Raw genomic sequence first — 23,371 nt, forward strand, 5'->3', positions numbered from 1 at the left:
GAAACCATCCCGTATACACTCCAGGAATTCCTCCTCTACAGTATTGTTACTAATTTGGTTAGCCCAATCTACATGTAGATTAAAGTCACCCATGATAACTGCTGTGCCCTTATTACACGCTTCTCTAATTTCCCATTTAATGCCATCCCCGACCTCTGCATTACTGTTTGGAGGTCTATATACCACTCCCACTAACGTTTTCTGCCCCCTGATATTTCTCAGTTCTACCCATACAGATTCCACATCATCAGAGCTAATATCCTTCCTTTCAATTGTGTTAATCCACTTTTTAACCAGCAATGCTACCCCACCTCCTTTTCCTTTCTGCCTATCTTTCCTGAATATTGAATACCCCTGGATGTTGAGTTCCCAGCCTTGGCCACCCTGGAGCCATGTTTCCGTAATCCCAATCATATCATATTCGTTTACCTCTATTTGTGCAGCTAATTCATCCACCTTATTATGAATGCTCCTCGTATTAAGACACAAAGCCTTCAGGCTTATTTTTTTAACGCTCTTAGATCTTTTAGAATTATTCTTTACTGTGGCCATGTTTGATTTAAACTCTTGATTTCTCTGCCTGACACTTTTGTTTTTCTCCTTCCTGACTTTTGCTTATATCCTTGTTTCCCTTTCCTCTGTCCCCCTGCTCAGGTTCCCAACCCCCTGCCATTTTAGTTTAAACCCTCCCCCAGAGCACTAGCAAACACTCCCCCCAGAACATCGGTCCCGGCCCTGCTCAGGTGCAAACCGTCCGGTTTGTACTGGTCCCACCTCCCCCAGAACCGGTTCCAATGTCCCAGGAATTTGAAACCCTCCCCCTTGCACCATTCCTCTAGCCACGTATTCATCTGAAATATCCTTCTATTTCCACTCTGACTAGCACGTGGCCCACGTATGTCTGCCGTCCGTTTGGAGATCCTGCCGACTACACCAATGTGTTGTGGAACATTTCAAAATATTCGACACAAGTCAGGAGCAAGAGTGTAAACAGTCTTTATTTTGCACACGTGGGAGCCCGTCCTTCCACTCTTGGAGATTCAGACTCCATATTTACAAGCATGTTATGCAGTTATATACATTCCATCGACCTAATTGGGTCGTTACTGCATCCGTTCTTATCTGTTCTTATCACAGCTGACATTTGTGCTTTCTAATCGAAAGCGAATTTGTTCCCGTCTGCTATTTCATAGAAACATAGAAACATAGAAGATAGGAGCAGGAGTAGGCCATTCGGCCCTTCGAGCCTGCTCCGCCATTCAATGAGATCATGGCTGATCATCCAAATTCAGTACCCGGTCCCTGCCTTCTCCCCATATCCCTTGATCCCTTTAGCCTTAAGAAATATATCCAACTCATTCTTGAATATATTTAATGAACTGGCCTCCACCGCCCTCTGTGGCAGAGAATTCCACTGGTTCACCACTCTCTGGGTGAAGAAATTCCTCCTCATTTCAGTCCTAAATGACTTACCCCTTATCCTTAGACTATGACCCCTGGTTCTGGACTCCCCGGCCATCAGAAACATCCTTCCTGCGTCTAGTCTGTCCAGGCCTGACAGAATTTTATAGGTTTTGATGAGATCCCCTCTCAATCTTCTAAACTCCAGTGAGTATAAGCCCAATCGACACAATCTCTCCTCATACGTCATTCCTGCCATCCCAGGTATCAGCCTGGTGAATCTTCGCTGCACTCCTTCCATGGCAAGAACGTCCTTCCTCAGGTAAGGCAACCAAAACTGCACACAATACTCAAGGTGCGGTCTCACCAAGGCCGTGTACAACTGTAGCAAGACATCCTTGTTCCTGTACTCGAACCCTCTTGCTACGAAGGCCAACATACCATTTGCCTTCTTAACCGCCTGCTGCACCTGCATGCTTACCTTCAGCGACTGGTGCACAAGAACACTCAGGTCTCTTTGCACTTCCCCTTCTCCCAATCTATTGCCATTCAAATAATAATCTGCCTTCCTGTTTATGCCACCAAAGTGGATAAACTCACATTTATCCACATTATAGTGCACTTGCCATGTTTCTGCCCAATCACCCAATCTGTCCAAATCGTACTGGAGTTTCACGGCATCCTCCTCACAGCTTACCCTCCCACCCAGCTTTGTGTCGTCTGCAAATTTGGAGATATTACATCCAATTCCCTCGTCCAGATCATTAATATATATTGTGAACAGCTGGGGTCCTAGGACCAATCCTTGCGGTACCCCACTAGTCACTGCCTGCCACTTGGAAAATTACCCTTTTATTCCAACTCTTTGCTTTCTGTCCACCAACCAGTTCTCTATCCAAGTCAATACCTTGCCCCCAATCCCATGTGCCTTAATTTTGCACGCTAATCTCTTATGTGGGACCTTATCGAAAGCCTTCTGAAAGTCCAAATACACCACATCCACTGGTTCTCCCTTATCTATTCAACCCACATCCTCTTGATATTCATGCATACGTGCTTCTTGTCTGCACATTGGGTTCCAAGAATTCAGGCAGTGTCAGCAAGCTTATAATAACCCCTTAAATATTGTAGAGTCGAATTATCCCCTTTCAGAAACAATATTTCAGTGAGTGAGTGGTCAATCTATGGGATCGGCTCCCTAGGGAGATGGTGGAAGCAGTTAGTGTTGATTCATTCAAATGTAAATTTGATCGATTTCATTCGTAGAATAAGATTTGGGGACACAGTGTGTGAGTAATTTGAGACATGATGTGTGGTCAGTGTAGAATGCTCGGGAGGAAGAGGTGACTTTGGTCCGATGGCTCCTAAAGCTCTCCACCACTGGGGTTTTCCTCACCTCATGTCTGGGTCTGTTGTAGACTCATTGATAGAGATTGATCACTGTGATTAGTCAACAACTCCATTATCGTTGTATCATGGGACTCCCAGGATGGTAGAAGGCCAATTAGATCAAACCGAAATAATCCAGAGTAAGAAAGGAGAAACGGCCCAAAAATGGAGCAGTCAGTAACAGGACATCAATTAGTCTCCTCTTATCATGGAGACATCACAGACTCAACACAAAGTGTGTTTGAAACAAAGCTGATTTATTTGACATTTATACAGAATATTAAACTCCAGCCCAGTTATTGGGGTTATTAACATCAGCAGAAACAAAGCCCAACTGTCAGAATGAACATGGTTCAGTCCTGGATGTGATTAACAGCAGCAATAACAGCAGAATCCAACCCCTGCAGTCGGTCGTGAACTCGCTGGTGTCCCAGCAGGTTGCATGACTGACTGAATCCCTTCCCACAGACGGAGCAGGTGAATGGCCTCTCCCTAGTGTGAGTGCGCTGGTGTCTCAGAAGATCGGATGAACAAGTGAATCCCTTCCCATACACAGAGCAGGTGAATGGCCTCTCCCCAGTGTGAGTGCGTTGGTGTCACAGAAGATCGGATGAACAAGTGAATCCCTTCCCACACATGGAGCAGGTGAATGATCCCTCTCCAGTGTGAACTCACTGGTGTATCAGCAGGATGGATGAATCAGTGAATCCCTTCCATCACACAGAGAAAGTGAACACTCTCTCCCCAGTGTGTGTGCGTTGGTGTCTCAACAGGTCCCTTCTGCGTTTAAAGCTCTTCTCACAGTTAAAACATTTAAATGGTCTTTTATCAGAGTGAACAAGTTAATGTTCAATAAAGCTGGATGAATAAGTGAATCCCTTTCCACACACGGGGCAAGTGAACGGACTCTCGCCGGTGTGACTGCGTCGATGAGTTTCCAGCGGGGATAGATAATTGAATCCCTTCCCACAGTTCCCACATTTCCACGGTTTCTACCTGGTGTGGGTGTCCTTGTGTCTCTCCACGTTGGACGATCAGTTGAAGCCTCGTCCACACACAGAACACGTGTACAGTTTCTCCCCGCTGTGAATGGTGCGATGTTTTTTCAGGCTGTGTAACTGGTTAAAGCTCTTTTCACAGTCAGTGCACTGGAACACTCTCACTCGGGTGTGTATTTCTCGGTGCTTTTCCAATCACACTGATGTTTGAAATCTTTTCCCACAGACAGAACAGACAAACATTTCTCCTTCCACATTCAGAGGCCGATGATATTCGGGTCCTGATGAATGGAGTGACTCTGTCAGATCTTGATGTGATGTTTGGTTTGAGTTTGCGGTGTGTAAATGCTGCCCTTCTCACAGCCTGTAAAAGGAGTTTACAAAAGCCATCACTGTGAGTCCAGGATAGAAATTGACAAGATTCTCTCCTCCTGGTTCCTGACCAAGGGGGCCGCGCATGCGCCCTGCTGCCACCTGAGCCTCTCAAGATGGCGGCCGTTACCCCGGGCCTGTCACCGGGAGAAAGCCCCGCAGCTGCCGCCCTGCTTGGGGCAAACGCCTGGCCCGGAGGCTCTTGTTCGGGGCCTGAGGCCCACCCCGGGTGTGTGTGTAGCAGATAATGTTGAGTGTTTTAATAATGGGGCCTGGGGCCGCACTCGGGGTGTGTGCAGCCCGCATCCCCCCGGGGTTTATTAGCCCGCTCCCTCCGCCCATCTCTCTCTTGCTGCCTCACCCACAGTCGCCACCGCCGCCCGTGCATGCTCCCACTGCCTGAGTGATTGACAGGAGCTCCGGATCAATAGGAAGAGTGGGGCAGGGCTAGATTGGTCCTCCAACCAATCGGAGTGTGTCAGGGGCGGGGTTCAGCCCGGAGCTCCCTCATTGGCTGAAACTCTGCATCATTTTCAAAGCTCATTTCTCTCAAACTCCAGGAGAAAGCTGGACCTTTCTGTTGTGGCTTTAAACAGATGAAACCCTGTGGTGTGGAGCAAACATTGCAACATTTGGTAGTGAAATGGATTCATTCAGGACAGACAGCAGGGATTATTTCAGGAAATAACACAGTGTAGTGAGAAAGGAAATGCAGTGGGGAGCTGGGATTTGTCCATGAGAGTAACCGAAGGTATGAGAACTGAAATAATTTCGAGTTAAAGTAGAAAAGGCTCAAAAATGGAAGAATAGGTAACAGGACATCAATTATCTCTTCTTATCAAAGAGAAATCAAATATTCGTCACACTGAGTGTTTGAAACAAAGCTGATTTATTTAACAGATATCCAGAATTTTAATCTCCAGCCCAGTTATAGGGGTTATTAACATCAGCTGAAACAAACCCCAACAGAATGAACGTGGTTCAGTCCCGGATGTGATTAACAGCAGCAACAACCACTTGTGTTTATGTAGCACCGTTAACGTAGTAAAATCTCCGAAGGCGCTTCACAGGAGCGATTATCAAACAAACTTTGACATCGAGCCACATGAGATATTAGGGCAGGTGACCAAAAGCTTGGTCAAAGAGGTAGGTTTTTTTAAGGAGGAGAGGGAGAGGTTTAGGAAGGGAATTTCAGACCTTAGGGCCTCGAGTTAGGACATGGACAGCCGAGTTTTGGATGACCTCAAGTTTACGGAGGGGAGAAAATGGGAGGCCAGCCAGGGGTGCATTGTCATGGTCAAGTTTAGAGGTCACTCCCAAAAGCTCACCAGACTCTGGAATTGTGCCTTTGGATATGAAAACTGATAATGTTACTCCATTATTTAGGAAAGGAGGGAGGAAAAACCAGGAAAATACAGACCTGTCAGTTGAATGTCAGTTGTGAGGAAGTTACTGGAATCTATCAGACAAAATGATTGAGCACTTGAACAAGTACGAGCTGATCAAAGGAAGTCAGCATGGATTTGTGAAGAGTAGGTCATGTCTGACTAACCTAGTAGAATTACTGAGGTCTCTAATATGGTACACATGGGAGTGTCTATGGATGTTGTCTATATGGATTTCCAGAAGGCATTTAATAAGGTCCAGCACAAGAGATTATTAACAAAAATAAAAGTGCACAAAATTGAAAATCACCTTGTGACATGGGTTGGGAATTGGTTGGGAGATAGGAGACAGAGAGTAGGGATAAAGGGAACGTACTCTGATTGACAGGATGTGACAAGTGGTGTTCCCTGGGGATTTGTACTGGAGCCTCAGCTTTTCACCATATGCACCAATGACTTGGATGGAGGAATAGAGAGTTTTGTATCCAAGTTTCCAGATGATGTTAAATTAGGAGGCACAGTAAGATGTGTAGATGGGAGCAGGATGTTACAAAGGGACATAGGCAGATTAAGTGAGTGGAAAAAACTGTGGCAGATGGAGTTCAATGTGGGGAAATGTGAGGTCGCCCACTTTGGATGCAAGAAAGATAAATCCAAGTGTGAGAGACTGGAAACTGTGGAGGAGCAGAGGGATTTGGGTGTCAATGTACACAAATCACTAAAAGCCAGTGCACAGATACAGAAAGTAATGACAATGGTAATGGAATGTTGTCCTTTATCTCGAGGGGCTGGAATACAAAGGGGGGAAATGATGCTTCAGTTGTACAGAGCCTGGGTCAGAGCCCATCTGGAGGACTGTGTTCAGTACTGGGCACTGATCCTCAGGAAGGATAGACTGGCCTTGGAGGGGGTGCAGTGCGGATTCACCAGAATGATACTGGGGCTTGAAGGCTTCAATTATGAGGTCAGGTTGCATAAACTTGGTTTGTATTCCTCTGAGTTTCGAACATTGAGGGGTGATCTGATCTGGGTATTTAAAATGAGAATGGGATTCCATAATGTCGAAATAGAAAGTATTTTCTCTGGCAGGCGAGTCCAGAACAAGAGGGCATTGTAATAATAAGAAATAACTTCCGGATGAAGTTATGTGCACATCACTTCCTGTGAACTGTGAACTCTGTGCATACATCACTTCCTGTGCATATGTCACTTCCTGTGTTTGGACTAGTATAAATACTGAACTGCTCAGTATGGTAAAAGGGCTTCTCCTAGAGGCATGGTGAAGACCGCTCTTGTATATAGTATAAAATAATTATAAGTTGCTTAAAGCTTACTTTAAAGTTCCTTGATGTGTGAGACTCCTTTTTTACATCAGGCATCACCTTCAAATTAAGGCTCGGCCACCTAGGAGTGAAATCAGGAAGCACTTTTTCACGAAAGGATAGTGGAAATCTGCCCAGGGTGATTGAAGTGGACTTTGTGATATAATAGAATCTTCTGCCCTGTCAGACTTGGGCATCTTGTAGATCCATCTTTTAAAAATTACATAGAATACACAGCACAGAAACAGGCCATTCGGCCCAGCCAGTCCATGCCAGCGTTTATGCTCCACACGAGCCTCCTCCCGTCTTTCCTGATCTAACTCTATCCGCATAAACCTCTATTCCCTTCTCCCGCATGTGCTTATCTAGCCTCCCCTTAAATGCATCTACACTATTCGACTCAACGGGATTCTTTTATTTTTCCTACCACCGATGTTAAGCTGACTGGTCTATTGTTCCTTGGACATATTCTATCTCCTTTCTTAAATATATAGGTATTACGTTAGCTATCCGCCAGTCCTCTGGCACTACACCTTTTCGTAAAGAATTATTAAATATGTGTAACAGTGTCTCTGCTATCTCTTTCGATTCTTTTAAGATGCGCGGATGAAAGCCAGGGGATTTATCTTCTTTGAGTTTGATTAGTTTACTTCATAGTTCTCTTTTTATTTTAAATACGGTTATATCATTTCTAATCACAGCTCCCAGTCTCTCACACTCGGATTTATCTTTCTTGCATCCCTTTTGTGAAAAAGTGCTTCCTGATTTCACTCCTAGGTGGCCGAGCCTTAATTTGAAGGTGATGCCCTCTTGTTCTGGACTCGCCTGCCAGAGAAAATACTTTTTATTTCGACATTATGGAATCCCTTTCTCATTTTAAATACCCGGATCAGATCACCCCTCAGTATTCGAAACTCAGGGGAATACAAACCAAGTTTATGCAACTGGACCTCATAATCGAAGCCTTCAAGGGGTCACAGTCTAAGGATAAGGGGTAAGCCCTAATTAGGACTGAAATGAGGAGGAATTTCTTCACCCAGAGAGTGGTGAACCTGTGGAATTCTCTACCACAGAAGGCAGTTGAGGCCAATTCATTAAATATATTCAAGAAGGAGTTGGATATATTTCTTGAGGCTAAAGGGTTCAAGGGATATGGGGAGAAAGCAGGGACAGGGTACTGAATTTAGATGATCAGCCATGATCTCATTAAATGGCGGAGCAGGCTCGAGGGGCTGAATGGCCTACTCCTGCTCCTATCTTCTATGTTTCTATGTTAATCACAGTTTCCGATGTCATGCCCACCTGCTCTGTCTCCATGATAAATACTGAAGCAAAGTAATTAATATTTCTGCCATTTTGCCTGTGAGATTATCCTGTCCATCCCTTAGTGGCCCTATTTCCATCCCAACTTTCCTTTTTTTTATTTATGTGTCTGTAGAATATTTTACTATTTTGTTTTAGATTCCATGATAATTTAATTTCATAGTTCCTCTTTGCCTTCCTAATTGCTTTTTTGACTTCTCTCCTAATCTCTTTGTATTCTCTCTTGTCATGCTCCTCCCTGCTGTCCACGTACTTAGTGTATGCCTCTTTCCGTACCCTCAATTTGTCCCTCATGTCTTTATTCATTCATGGTGACCCATTACTGTTTAGTCTGTTCTTTTTTTTAGCGGAATATATTATTCCTGGACTCTGTTGAACACCGTTTTAAATGTTTCCCATTGCTGTTCTACATCAGTGTTTGCCATTATTATTGTCCATTTGATTTTCCCAAGTTCTATTCTCAGCTGCTCAAAATCGGCTTTTCTCTAATCTATATTACCCTGGTCTTTGTCATGGTTGTGTCATTATCATTTGTTATCTTAAAGCATATTACATTATGGTCACTATTGCCTCGATGTTCCCCTACTTTTACTTCTCTTATCTGCTCTGGTTCATTCCCCATTACTAGATCAAGTAGCAAATCCTCCCTTGTTGGGCTTCTTACATACTGGGTTAGAAAGGAGTCCTGTACACATTGTACGAACTCCATTCACTTATCCCCTTTACCTATCTCTTCTGGCCAATTAGGTTTGGGACAGTTGACATCCCCCTAGATTATTATTCTATGTGTTTTACGTTGTTTGGTTGTTTCTTCCTCCACCTCCCTTCCACTATTAGGTGGTCTGTACACTACCTCTATTAGTATGACTGATCCTTTATTATTTTATATCTCTATTCACATGGATTCTATTTCTGTCTTTCTACTGCCATTCTGTTATCTCTAATAAGTACAGCTACTCCACCTTGCCCTTTTCCCTCTGTATCTTTTCTAAATATGTTATACCCTGCAATGTTTAAATCCCAGTCTTGATTTTTCTGTAGCCATGACTCAGTAATCCGTACTATTTCTGGTTCCTTGCAACATATTATTGCCTCCAGTTCCCCTATTTTATTACGGGCAATCTGTTCTAGGAACACAGTTCCAAGATTGCTCTCACTTCATAACAAGTCCTCAATCAGCTCGTCTTATCATGAAGATATCAAGGACTAGACACATGGGGCTGGATTTTCATTGAGGAGGTGGGTAGGAGGCGGGACTACAACTTTTGGGGTTGTAGTCCCGCCTCCATTGAGTTCTAGCCAACCCACACAATTTAGACTTGATTGACCTTGTTGAGCCTGCCCGGCGGGCTCAGCAGGCCAATTAGGGGCCACCCGGCAACAGGTGACGTCACAGATTGAAATTTCATCTGTTAAGACCTTTTGACAGATGAAATATCAGCGATTCACAGCTGTTTGAAGCTGTCAAACACTGACAATCTGTACTCCAGGTTAATTCCTTCCTCTCAGGATGATTTAGAGATCTCCCCAGAACAGAAAGCTGAATGCTGCAGATTTTGACAGCTGGCAGCCATTCTGCTTTCTGTGCCGGTGAGATGAGGGACTCCCGAGACCTGAAGGAAGACTGTAAAGGTAAGTAAAGGTTAGTAGAACTTCTTTAAACACTTTAAACACACCAAACACACTTACCTCTGCACTCATGCACCTATCACTCACCTGAACACCGGACATCTCGACCCCTCCAAGCCCTTCATCCCGACGGCCCGCCTCGTTAACTTGGCGAGGTTTGGAGCCATCAGGAATCCCACATTTCAACAATGAAAATAGGGATTAGGCTAAAAACTGCCTGTTAACTACCTGTTAACAGGCAGTTAATTGGCACTAATCCCCTTCCCACCTCGGGGAAGCGGGTCCCAGTGCGGGGCGGGTACCCACCTCCTTTGAAACTAGCATGGAGGCGGGTTGGGGGCGGGATGGGGTCGGGGCCCCCGATTTCAGGATTTTAAACCCCCACACGCCTCCAGTCCCGACTCCACGGCCCAATGAAAATCCTGCCCATGGTGTTTAAAAGAAAGCTGATATAATTGACATTTATCCAGAATATCAAACTATAGCCCAGTTATAGATGTTATTAACATCAGCAGAAACAAACCCCAACTATCAGAATGAACATGGTTCAGTCCTGGTTGTGATTAACAGCAGCAAAAACTGCAGAATCCAACCCCTGCAGTCATTTGTGAACTCGCTGGTGTCTCAGCAGGTGGGATGAATAAGTGAATCTCATCCCACACACGGAGCATATGAATGGCCTCTCTCCAGTGTGAACTCGCTGGTGAATCTGCAGGTTGGATGACCGAGTGAATCTCTTCCCACACACAGAGCAGGTGAACGGCCTTTCCCCAGTGTGAATGCGCTGGTGTGTCAGCAGTTCCCTTCTGCATTTAAAGCTCTTTTCACAGTCAGAACATTGAAATGGTCTCTTATCAGAGTGAACCCGTTGGTGGTCAATCAGGGTGGATGAATTAAAGAATCCTTTCCCACACACGGAGCAGGTGAATGGCCTCTCCCCAGTGTGAGTGCGTTCGTGTCTCAGCAGATCACTTCTGCTTTTAAAGCTCTTCTCACAGTCAGAACACTTAAAAGGTCTATTATCAGAGTGAACACGTTGGTGTTCAATGAGGTGAGAGGACTGAGTGAATCCCTTCCCACACTCGGAGCAGGTGAACGGTCTCTCCCCAGTGTGAATGCGTTGATGAGTTTCCAGCTCACATGGGTAATTGAATCCCTTCCCACAGTCTCCACATTTCCATGGTTTCTCCATGGTGCGGGTGTCCTCGAGTCCCTCGGTTGAAGCCTCATCCACACACAGAACACGTGTACGGTTTCTCCCCGCTGTGAATGGTGCGATGTTTTTTCAGGCTGTGTAACTGGTTGAAGCTCTTTCCACAATCAGTGCACTGGAACACTCTCACTCAGGTGTGTGTGTGTCTCGATGCTTTTCCAGTCACACTGATGTTTGAAATTTTTTCGGCACGGACAGAACAAACATTTCTCCTTCCAGATTCAGAGGCCGATGATATTCAGGTCCTGATGAATGGAGTGACTCTGTCAGATCTTGATGTGATGTTTGGTCTGAGTTTGCGGTGTGTAAATGCTGCCCTTCTCACAGCCTGTAAAAGGAGTTTACAAAAGCCATCACTGTGAGTCCAGGATAGAAATTGACAAGATTCTCTACTCCTGGTTCCTGGCCAAGGGGGTCGCACATGCGCCCTGCTGCCCCCTGAGCCTCTCAAGATGGCGGCCGTTAACCCGGGCCTGTCACCGGGAGAAAGCCTCGCTGCTGCCGCCCCGCTCGGGGCAAAGGCCCGGCCCGGAGGCTCTTGTTCGGGGCCTGAGGCCCACCCCGGGTGTTTGGGAAGCGGATAATGTTGAGTGTTTTAATAATGGGGCCTGTGGTCGCACTCGGGGTGTGAGCAGCCCGCGTCCCCCCGGGGTTTATTAACCCGCTCCCTGAGCTCGGGGTGTGAGCAGCCCGCGTCCCCCCGGGGTTCATGAACCCGCTCCCTGAGCTCGGGGTGTGAGCAGCCCGCGTCCCCCCGGGGTTCATGAACCCGCTCCCTGAGCTCGGGGTGTGAGCAGCCTGCGTCCCCCCGGGGTTCATGAACCCGCTCCCTGAGCTCGGGGTGTGAGCAGCCCGCGTCCCCCCGGGGTTCATGAACCCGCTCCCTGAGCTCGGGGTGTGAACAGCCCGCGTCCCCCCGGGGTTCATGAACCCGCTCCCTGAGCTCGGGGTGTGTGCAGCCCGCGTCCCCCCGGGGTTCATGAACCCGCTCCCTGAGCTCGGGGTGTGTGCAGCCCGCGTCCCCCCGGGGTTCATGAACCCGCTCCCTGAGCTCGGGGTGTGAGCAGCCTGCGTCCCCCCGGGGTTCATGAACCCGCTCCCTGAGCTCGGGGTGTGAGCAGCCCGCGTCCCCCCGGGGTTCATGAACCCGCTCCCTGAGCTCGGGGTGTGAGCAGCCCGCGTCCCCCCGGGGTTCATGAACCCGCTCCCTGAGCTCGGGGTGTGAGCAGCCCGCGTCCCCCCGGGGTTCATGAACCCGCTCCCTGAGCTCGGGGTGTGAGCAGCCCGCGTCCCCCCGGGGTTCATGAACCTGCTCCCTGAGCTCGGGGTGTGAGCAGCCCGCGTCCCCCCGGGGTTCATGAACCCGCTCCCTGAGCTCGGGGTGTGAGCGGCCCGCGTTCCCCCGGGGTTCATGAACCTGCTCCCTGAGCTCGGGGTGTGAGCAGCCCGCGTCCCCCCGGGGTTCATGAACCCGCTCCCTGAGCTCGGGGTGTGAGCGGCCCGCGTCCCCCCGGGGTTCATGAACCCGCTCCCTGAGCTCGGGGTGTGAGCGGCCCGCGTCCCCCCGGGGTTCATGAACCCGCTCCCTGAGCTCGGGGTGTGAGCGGCCCGCGTCCCCCGGGGTTCATGAACCCGCTCCCTGAGCTCGGGGTGTGAGCGGCCCGCGTCCCCCCGGGGTTCATGAACCCGCTCCCTGAGCTCGGGGTGTGAGCAGCCTGCGTTCCCCCGGGGTTCATGAACCCGCTCCCTGAGCTCGGGGTGTGAGCGGCCCGCGTCCCCCCGGGGTTCATGAACCCGCTCCCTGAGCTCGGGGTGTGAGCAGCCCGCGTCCCCCCGGGGTTCATGAACCCGCTCCCAGAGCTCGGGGTGTGAGCAGCCCGCGTCCCCCCGGGGTTCATGAACCCGCTCCCTGAGCTCGGGGTGTGAGCGGCCCGCGTCCCCCCGGGGTTCATGAACCCGCTCCCTGAGCTCGGGGTGTGAGCGGCCAGCGTCCCCCCGGGGTTCATGAACCCGCTCCCTGAGCTCAGGGTGTGAGCAGCCCGCGTCCCCCCGGGGTTCATGAACCCGCTCCCTGAGCTCGGGGTGTGAGCGGCCCGCGTCCCCCCGGGGTTCATGAACCCGCTCCCTGAGCTCGGGGTGTGAGCGGCCCGCGTCCCCCCGGGGTTCATGAACCCGCTCCCTGAGCTCGGGGTGTGAGCAGCCCGCGTCCCCCCGGGGTTCATGAACCCGTGCCCTGAGCTCTCTCACCTGATGTGTCAGTGGCTGCAGCCAAGGTCCGCGCATGCTCAGCTCACACTGCCCGGGTGATTGACAGGTACTGTGGCAGGGGCGGAAACCTGATTGGAGGGATTCAAACATGGAGTTCCGGGAAAGATGGGCACGGACTTGGGAGGCGACAACATGTTGAAGGACTTTGGAGAGGAAAGGGAGGTTGGAGATGTGCGGTAGTTTGCAAGGATGGAGGGGTCAAGGGTTGTTTTTTTGAGAGGGGTGATGACAGCAGTTTTGAGGGAGAGGGGGACAATACCTGAGGAGAGAGAACTGTTAACAATGTCAGCTAACATGGGAGCCAGAAAAGGAAATTGGGTGGTCAGCAGTTTGGTGGGAATAGGGTCGAGGGAGCAGGAAGTGGGTGTCATGGACAAGATGAGTGCAGAGAGGTCATGAGGGGAAATCGGAGAGAAACTGGAGAAAGATGCGAGTTCAGGGTTAGGGCTGGGCGGGGGTGGGGGAACCTTAGAGGAAGTTTGGCCTGATAGCAAAATACTGCAGATGCTGGACGTCCGAAATAACAACAGAAAATGCTGGAAAAACTCAGCAGGCTAGGCAACATCTGCGGAGAGAAAACAGAGTCAAAGTTTCGGGTCAAATCCCTTTATCAAGGTGGTCTAGGGGAAGGAAGTGACAGAGGCAGCTAAATGGATGGTCTCAATCTTAGAAAGAAGTGCATGAGCTCCTGACACTTGTTGTCGGAGGTGAGGGTGGAGGAGATGGAGAGAGGGGTTTTAGAAGACGGTTTGCAGTGGAGAATAGGAGCCGGGGTTTATCTTTGTATTCCACAACGATTCTGCAATCGTGTTCCTGGAGTGAGCCTCACAGAGACAATGGCCCTTTAAACGGCCGGGGACCCGCGCATGCGCAGAGTCCCACAAACCGGCCATTCCTGTGCCTGCGCACTGGGCTCGGTCGCCGCGCGCGGTCTCCTGGGAAAGGTCGGCCGTTCAGGCCGAATCACCGACACAAAGTGAGTTTCCAGAACCGATTTAACTCGAGGTGGGGTGGAGAGAGAATAAAATAAAATACAAACCCGATAGTCGAGCGGGAGCTCCAAGGTCACAGAATGGAGCAGATTCAGCCGCACCCATCACTCGGGGTGGCCAGGGGGCGGAGTGAACTGGAGCACGTGACCCCGGGGCTCGGTCTGACCGACGGGGGGCTCGGACCAATAGGAAGAGCGAGGCGGGGCTGGAGGACCGTACAGGCGGCCGGTCCTCCAGCCAATGGCGGCGCAGCAAGGGGGCGGGACCTGGTGAGCAGCTCAGGTGCGCTGGGGCCGATTGTGATGCGCTGTCCCCAGGTGAGAGCAGCTCAGTCAGCACAGAGCTGGGGCTGGAATCTGGGAGAGTGGCCGCAGTCAGCACAGGGCTGGGGCTGGAATCTGGGAGAGGGGCCGCAGTCAGCACAGGGCTGGGGCTGGAATCTGAGAGAGGGGCCGCAGTCAGCACAGAGCTGGGGCTGGAATCTGGGAGGGGCCGCAGTCAGCACTGCACAACATTTTTCTTTCTTAACGCTGATTGATTTGAGGTTATTACGCTCACCAGGTGGCTCCTAAGTTTCAAAGGTGGAATGACGGCGAACGCTGTCAGTTCACCGTCATCGGGAGCGCAAATTTCAGGCCCAATAAGAGCAGGGGTCCTGGGCCAATATTAATCCCTCAACCAATACCACTAAATAACAGATGATTGCTGTTTGTGGGAGTTTGCTGTGCGCACAAATTGTCACTTTCCTACATTACAACACTTCTAAAGTAGTTCAGTGGCTGTAAAGCACTTTAGGACGTCCTGTGGTCATGAAAGGTGCTCTTTTTCTTTCTTAGCGCTGACTGATTTGACGTTATCGCGCTCACCAGGTGGCACGTCTATCGATTCAACAAACTCACACAGGCACTCCAGTTGGGTGTATAACTTTATTAGTCCAAAGTCCACACGAACTTAACCAAGCATCAGATTCTGAGCTGGACATCCATCCTAGGACACCTGCTCTACCACAAGCCGTCAGTGATCACACCCTCACCACTCGGGGAACCTCGGCTGAGCCCCATTCTCCCGAAGTGATGGTTGACTAATTACAGGATATATGACACAGAAACCGGCCCTTTGTCCCAACCAGTCCATACCAGCGTTTATGCTCCACTCGAGCCTCCTCCCGTCTTTCCTCATCTAACTCTACCCTCTATTCCCTTCTCCCTCATGCGCTTATCTAACCGCCCCTTAAATGCATCGATACTATTCGCTTCAACCACTCCCTGTGGTAGTGAGTTCCACATTCTCACCACTCTCTGGGTAAAGAAGTTCCTTCTGAATTCCCTATTGGGTTTCTTGGTGACTATCTTATATTGATGGCCTCTAGTTTAGCTCTTCCCCACAAGTGGAAACATTCTCTCTGTATCCACTCTATCAAGACATAGAAACATAGAAGCTAGGAGCAGGAGTAGGCCATTCGGCCCCTCGAGCCTGCTCCGCCATTCAATGAGGTCATGGCTGATTATCCAAATTCAGTACCCTGTCCCTGCCTTCTCCCCATATCCCTCGATCCCTTTAGCCTCAAGAAATATATCCAACTCCTTCTTGAATATATTTAATGAATTGGCCTCAACTGCCTTCTGTGGTAGAGAATTCCACAGGTTCACCACTCTCTGGGTGAAGAAATTCCTCCACATCTCTGTCCTAAATGGCTTACCCCTTATCCTTAGACTATGACCCCTGGTTCTGGACTCCCCCGTCATCGGGAACATCCTTTCTGCATCTAGTCTGTCTAGTCCTGTTAGAATTTTATAAGTTTCAATGAGATCCCATCTCATTCTTCTAAACTCTAGCGAATATAAGCCTAATCGACCCAATCAATCTCTCCTCATACGTCATTCCTGCCATCCCAGGTATTAGTCTGGTGAATCTTCACTGCACTCCCTCCATGGCAAGAACATCGTTCCTCAGATAAAGCAACCAAAACTGCACACAATACTCAAGGTGTGGTCTCACCAAGGCCCTGTACAACCGCAGCAAGACATCCTTGTTCCTGTACTCAAGCCCTCTCGCTACGAAAGCCAACATACCATTTGCATCTTAACCGCCTGCTGCACCTGCATGCTTACCTTCAGCGACTGGTGCACAAGGACACCCAGGTCTCGTTGCACTTCCCCTTCTCCCAATCTATTGCCGTTCAGATAATAATCTGCCTTCCTGTTTTTGCCACCAAAGTGGATAACCTCACATTTATCCACATTATACTGCATCTGCCATGCATCTGCCCAATCACCCAACCTGTCCAAATCATACTGGAGTTTCTCGGCATCCTCCTCACAGCACCCACGCCCACCCAGCTTTGTGTCGTCTGCAAACTTGAAGATATTACATCTAGTTCCCTTGTCTAGATCATTAATATATATTGTGAATAGCTGGGGTCCTAGGACCGATCCCTGCAGTACCCCACTAGTCACTGCCTGCCACTCGGAAAAAGACCCGTTTATTCCAACTCTTTGCTTCCTGTCTGCCAACCAGTTCTCTATCCAAGTCAGTACCTTGCCCCCAATCCCATGTGCCTTAACTTTACACGCTAATCTCTTATGCGGGACCTTATCGAAAGCCTTCTGAAAGTCCAAATAGACCACATCTACTGGTTCTACCTTATCAGTTCTACCAGTTACATCCTCAAAAAATTCCAGTAATTAGTCAAGCACAATTTACCTTTTGTAAATCCATGTTGACTTTGTCCGATCCTGTCACTGTTTTGCAAGTGCTCTGCTATTACATCTTTTATAATGGACTCTAGCATTTTCCCCACTACCGATGTCAGGCTTACTGGTCTATAATTCCCCGTTTTCTCTCTACCACCTTTTTTCATAATTTTAAAGATCTCTATTAGCTCACCCCTCACCTCTTTTCAAGAGAAAAAGACCCAACCTGTTCATCCTTTCGATAGGTATAACCTTGCATTTCTGGTACCATTCTTGTAAATCATTTTGCACCCTCTCTATGCCTCTATATCCTTTTTATAATACGGCGACCAGAATTGTACACAGTACTCCAAGTGTGGTCTAATGAAGGTTCAATACAAATTTAGCATAACTTCTCTACTTTTCAATTCTATCCCTCTAGAAATAAACCCTAGTTCTAGGTTTGCTTTTCTTATGGCCTTATTAACCTGTGATTAGTGATTTGTGTACTGATACTTTGAGATCCCTTTGCTCTTCGCCAATGGAATGTTGGCTTTCATTGCTAGGGGGATAGAATATAAAAATAGGGAGGTATTGCTTCAGTTGTACAAGGTATTGGTGAGACCGCACCTGGAATACTGCGTACAGTTTTGGTGTCCATACTTAAGAAAAGACATACTCGCTCTCGAGTCAGTACAAAGAAGGTTCACTCGGTTAATCCCGGGGATGAGGGGATGGACATATGAGGAGAGGTTGAGTAGATTGGGACTCTACTCATTGGAGTTCAGAAGAATGAGAGGCGATCTTATTGAAACATATAAGATTGTGAAGGGGTTGGATCGGGTGGATGCGGGGAAGATGTTCCAGATGATGGGTGAAACTAGAACTAGGGGGCATAGTCTTAGAATAAGGGGCTGCTCTTTCAAAACTGAGATGAGGCGGAACTACTTCACTCAGAGGGTGGTAGGTCCATGGAATATGCTGCCCCAAAAAGCTGTAGAAGCTACATCATTACATAAATTTAAAACAGAAATAGACAGTTTCTTAGAAGTAAAGGGAATAAAGGGTTACGGGGAGCGGGCAGGAATTTGGACATGAGTCTAGGTTCGGATCGGTCATGGCCCTGTGGGTAGCGGAGCGGGCCCAGGGGCCATGTAGCCTGATCCTGCTCCTATTTCGTATGTCTAATTCTGTTAGATTCAGGAGATGGTTCAGTGATAGTGGATTGGCAGTTAGGATCAGATCAGCCATGATCTTATTGAATGGTGGAGCAGGCTCGAGGGGCCGATTGGCCTACTCCTGCTCCTATTTCTTATGTTCTTATGTTCTACCCCATTTAGATTCTTATTTTCCACATTATATGTGACCTCCTTATTTTTCTTACCAAAATGTAATACCTCACACTTATCATTTCAAATCATTTGCCAATTATATGCACGTTCTGCAAGTTTATTAATGTCCTCTTGTAATTTGTTGCTGTCATCCTCAGTGTTGACTATCTCCCCCCCCCAATTTGGTGTCATCCGCAAAACTGCTCCCCTTAACTGCCCCCCACCTTTATATAATCGTTGTTGTGATTAACTCGGGTCATTGCACATGAGAACACAGGAGTAGAGCCACAGCTGCTGCAGAGACCCCGCTCTGATCTCCACCATCTCAAGGCTGCAGTGTTCACTCCTTTCTTTCTCCAGTGTCTTCTACCACCTCTCTGCCTCCACTGTCTTCACCTGATCTTCCTCTTCTAGCCGCTTTGCTCAAAAACATGTTTTCCCGAGGCTTTTGTGTCAGCGAAACACTTGTCGGGCCACGAGACTGGCTGCATGTTCGACCTCAGACTAACTTCACTTACCCATGATGCTTGTGTTAGCCACCTTCTCGTTGTTTAGTGCTAAACCCGACATAAAAGGAACATTTATTTTCCAACAGACGTATATACAGAATATTAAACTCCAGCCTAATTATTCGGGATTATTATCAGCATCAACAAACACTGCCATCCCATTACCATAATTAACATGGATCAGTCATGGATGTGATTAATAGCAGAATCAGACCACTGCAGTGAAGTGTAAACTCGCTGGTGTCTCAGCAGGTGAATCGCTGTTCACACACTGAGCAGGGGAACGGCCTCTCCCCAGTGTGAACTCGCTGGTATCTCAGCAGGTGAATCGCTGTTCACACACTGAGCAGGGTAACGGCCTCTCCCCAGTGTGAACTCGCTGGTATCTCAGCAGGTCAGATGGACTGGTGAATCGCTGTTCACTCAGGGAACAGGGGAACAGCCTCTCCCCAGTGTGAACTCGCTGGTGTCTCAGCAGGTCAGGTGGACTGGTGAATCGCTGTTCACTCAGGGAGCAGGGGAACGGCCTCTCCCCAGTGTGAACTCGCTGGTGTCTCAGCAGGTCAGATGGACTGGTGAATCGCTGTTCACACACTGAGCAGGGGAACGGCCTCTCCCCGGTGTGAACTCGCTGGTGTCTCAGCAGGTCAGATGGACTAGTGAATCTATGTTCACTCAGGGAGCAGGGGAACGGCTGCTCCCCAGTGTGGATGTGCTCATGTCTCAGCAGGTCTGATGATTGCGTAAACGTCTTACCGCAGTGAGAACTTTTGAACAGGCTCTCATCAATGGTCTTTGGAGCTTTGGAAGCTCTTCTCGCTGTCGGAACATTTAAACGGTCTCTCCTCACTGTGAACTCGCTGGTGCCTCACCAGGTTCGATGAGCTCCCAAACCTCTTCCCGCAGTGAGAGCAGCTGAACGGCCTCTCCCCGGTGTGAACGCGTTGGTGCATCTTCAGCTCCTCGGTGCTTTTGAAGCTCTTCTGGCAGTCGGGGCATTTAAAGGGTCTCTCGTCAGTGTGAACACGCTGGTGCACCCGCAGAGCGGATGAACGAGTGAATGCCCTCCCACACACGGAGCAGGAGAACGGCCTCTCCCCAGTGTGAATCTGCTGGTGTACCAGCAGGGCGGATGACTGAAGGAATCCCTTCCCACACACGGAGCAGGTGAACGGCCTCTCCTCAGTGTGAGCTCGCTGGTGTATCACCAGGGTGGATGACTGAATGAATCCTTTCCCACACATGGAGCAGGTGAAGGGCCTCTCCCCGGTGTGAACTCGCTGGTGTACCAGCAGGGCGGATGACTGAGTGAATCGTTTCCCGCAGTGAGAGCAGGTGAACGGCCGCTCCCCGGTGTGAACTCGCTGGTGCTGCATCAGGTCGCTGGTCCTTTTAAAGCTCTGCTCACAGTCAGAGCATTGAAAAGGTCTTTCCTCGCTATGAACCCGCTCATGTGACAACAGATTGCAAGACTGGGTAAACCTCTTCTCACAGTGAGAGCAGGCAAACGGCCTCTCCCCGGTGTGAACTCGCTGGTGTCTCAGCAGTTTCCCCGAGTGATTAAATCCCTTCCCGCACACGGAGCAGATGAACGGCCATTTTCCGGAGCAACTGTGCTGCTGAGTTTTCAGCTGAGATGCAGAATTTACTCTCTTCCCGCAGCCCCCACATTGACAGGGTCTCTCCACAGTGCGGCTGCACTTGTGTCTCCCCAGGCTGGACGATGGGCTGAAGGAGCGTCCACACAGGGAACACGCGGACGGTTTGCCCGCCCTCTGACTGCTGCTTTCCCCTTCCATGTGCCGAGGATATTCAGGTCCTGATGAATCGAGTGACTCTGTCAGGGCTTGACGTGACCTTTGCCTTAAGCTTCCCTTCTGCACATCCTCTACATGTAACACCCTGTAAAACAAGTTAACATCAGTGATTACTGGAAGTGCAGGAGAGAATTTCACAAAACACAATTTTCAATCTTAGTTTCTTTTTGTTCCGCCCAAAATCGCGCTCCCTGCTCTCTGTACTGAAATCACGATCTATCACAATGTCACTGTCCCTTTAACAACAACAACAACTTGTATTCATATAGCACCTTTAACGTAGTAAAACGTCCCAGGGCACTGCACAGGAGTATTTTAAGACAAACAATTTGACACCAAGCCACATAAGCAGAAATTAGGGCAGGTGACCAAAAGCTTGGTCAGAGAGGTAGGTGTTAAGGAGCGTCTTAAAGGAGGAAAAAGAGGTAGAGAGGCGGAGAGGTTTAGGGAGGGAATTCCAGAGCTGAGGGCCTCGACAGCGGAAGGCACGGCCGCCAATGGTGGAGCGATTAAAATCGTGGCTGCTCAAGAGGGCAGAAATAGAGGAGCGCAGAAATATCGGGGGGGGGGTTGGTTGTGGGGCTGGAGGAGATTACAGAGATAGGGAGGGGCGAGGTCATGGACGGATTTGAAAACAACGATAAAAATTTTGAAATCAAGGTGTTGCTTAACTGGGAGCCAATGTAGGTCAGCGAGCACAGGGGTGATGGGTGAACGGGACTTGGTGCAAGTTAGGACACGGGCAGCTGAGTTTTGGATGACCTCAAGTTTATGCAGGGTAGAATGTGGGAGGCCAGCCAGGAGTGCATTGGAATAGTCAAGTCTACAGGTAACAAAGGCATGGGTGAGGGTTTCAGCAGCGGATGAGCTGAGGCAAGGGTGGAGACGGGCAATGTAACGGAGGTGGAAGTAGGCGGTCTTTGTTATGCCGTGGATATTTCGTCGGAAGCTCAGTTCAGGGTCAAATATGACACCAAGGTTACAAACAGTGTGGTTCAGCCTCAGACAGATATTAGGGAGAGGGATGGATGCAGTGGCCAGGGAACGGAGTTCCTGGCAGGGACCGAAAACAATGTCTTCGGTCTTCCCAATATTTAATTGTAGAAAATTTCTGCTCATCCAGAACTGGATCTCTGACAATTTAGAGACCGTGGAGAGGTCCAGAGAAGTGGTGGTGAGGTAGAGCTGGGTGTCATCGGCGTGCATGTGGAAACTGACGCTGTGTTTTCAGATGATGTCACCAAGGGGCAACATGTTGATGAGAAATAGGAGGGGGCCAAGGATAGATCCTTGGGGGACACCAAAGGTAATGATGCGGGAGCGGGAAGAGAAGCCGTTGCAAGTGATTCTCTGACTATGATTAGATAGATAAGAATGGAACCAGGCAAGTGCAGTCCCACCCAGCTGGACGACGGTGGAGAGGCGTTGGAGGAGGATGGAATGGTCAACCGTGTCAAAGGCCGCAGACAAGTCAAGAAGGATGAGGAGGGATAATTTACCTTTGTCACAGTCACAAAGGATGTCATTTGTGACTTTGATGAGAGCCGTTTCGGTACTGTGGCAGGGGCGGAAACCTGATTGGAGGGATTCAAACATGGAGTTTCGGGAAAGATGGGCACGGACTTGGGAGGCGACAACATGTTGAAGGACTTTGGAGAGGAAAGGGAGGTTGGAGATGGGGCGGTAGTTTGCAAGGATGGAGGGGTCACGGGTTGTTTTTTTGAGAGGGGTGATGACGGCAGATTTGAGGGAGAGGGGGACAGTACCTGAGGAGAGAGAACCGTTAACAATATCAGCTAACATGGGAGCCAGAAAAGGAAATTGGGTGGTCAGCAGTTTGGTGGGAATAGGGTCGAGGGAGCAGGAAGTGGGTGTCATGGACAAGATGAGTGCGGAGAGTCATGAGAGGAAATCGGAGAGAAACTGGAGAAATAACAGAAAATGCTGGAAAAACTCAGCAGGCCAGGCAACATCCATGGAGAGAAATTAGAGTCAACGTTTCGGGTCAAAACCCTTTATCAAACCCTTGATAAAGGGTTTTGACCCAAAACGTTGACTCTAATTTCTCTCCACGGATGTTGCCTGGCCTGCTGAGTTTTTCCAGCATTTTCTGTTGTTATTTCGGATTTCCAGCATCTGAAGTATTTTGCTAGTACGAGAAACTGGAGAAAGGTGCGAGTTCAGGGTTAGGGCTGGGCGGGGGTGGGGGAACCTTAGAGGAAGTTTGGCCCGGTGGTCTCGGGGAAGGAAACGAAGTGACAGAGGCAGCTAAATGGGTGGTCTCAATCTTAGAGAGAAAGAAGTGCATGAGCTCCTGACACTTGTTGTCGGAGGTGAGGGTGGAGGAGACGGGGAGAGGGGTTTTAGAAGACGGTTTGCAGTGGAGAATAGGAGCCGGGGTTTATCTTTGTATTCCACAACGATTCTGCAAACGTGTTCCTGGAGTGAGCCTCAGAGACAATGGCCCTTTAAATGGCCGGGGACCCGCGCATGCGCAGAGTCCCACAAACCGGCCACACCTGCACCTGCGCACTGGGCTCGGTCGCCGCGCGAGGTCTCCTGGGAAAGGTCGGCCGTTGAGGCCGCATCACCGAGAGAAAGTGAGTTTCCAGAACCGATTTAACTCGAGGTGGGGGCGGGGAGAGAATAAAATAAAATACAAACCCGAGAGTCGGGCGGAAGCTCCAAGGACACCGAATGGAGCGGATTCAGCCGCGCCATCACTCGGGGTGGCGAGGGGGCGGAGTGAA

General features: G+C 49.3%; 1 protein-coding gene and 1 pseudogene across 2 annotated transcripts; both read right to left on the bottom strand.

Annotated features, from left to right (window-relative positions):
• Positions 1-992: 992 nt before the first annotated feature.
• On the bottom strand, positions 993-8,704 carry LOC147119488 (uncharacterized; annotated as a pseudogene).
• LOC147119489 (uncharacterized) lies at positions 5,033-23,371 on the bottom strand. Of its 2 annotated transcripts, XM_085985075.1 has the most exons (4): positions 23,286-23,371; positions 19,634-20,706; positions 19,144-19,572; positions 5,033-10,986 (listed from the first exon to the last, which is right to left on the bottom strand). In XM_085985075.1, the coding sequence occupies exons 2-4, from the start codon at positions 20,601-20,603 to the stop codon at positions 10,421-10,423; spliced, it is 1,965 nt and encodes a 654-aa protein (XP_085841201.1). In that variant the 5' UTR covers positions 20,604-20,706; positions 23,286-23,371; the 3' UTR covers positions 5,033-10,420. The 2 variants fall into 2 exon arrangements, with proteins under 2 accessions (XP_085841201.1, XP_085841200.1); XM_085985074.1 differs by lacking the exons at positions 19,144-19,572; positions 19,634-20,706; positions 23,286-23,371 and adding an exon at positions 14,340-14,455 and having other exon boundaries at positions 5,033-11,360.

Source organism: Somniosus microcephalus, chromosome 4, assembly GCF_052327205.1.
Source record: "Somniosus microcephalus isolate GS21.2 chromosome 4, FLI_Smic_1.0, whole genome shotgun sequence".
In the NCBI taxonomy this organism is placed as follows: domain Eukaryota; kingdom Metazoa; phylum Chordata; class Chondrichthyes; order Squaliformes; family Somniosidae; genus Somniosus; species Somniosus microcephalus.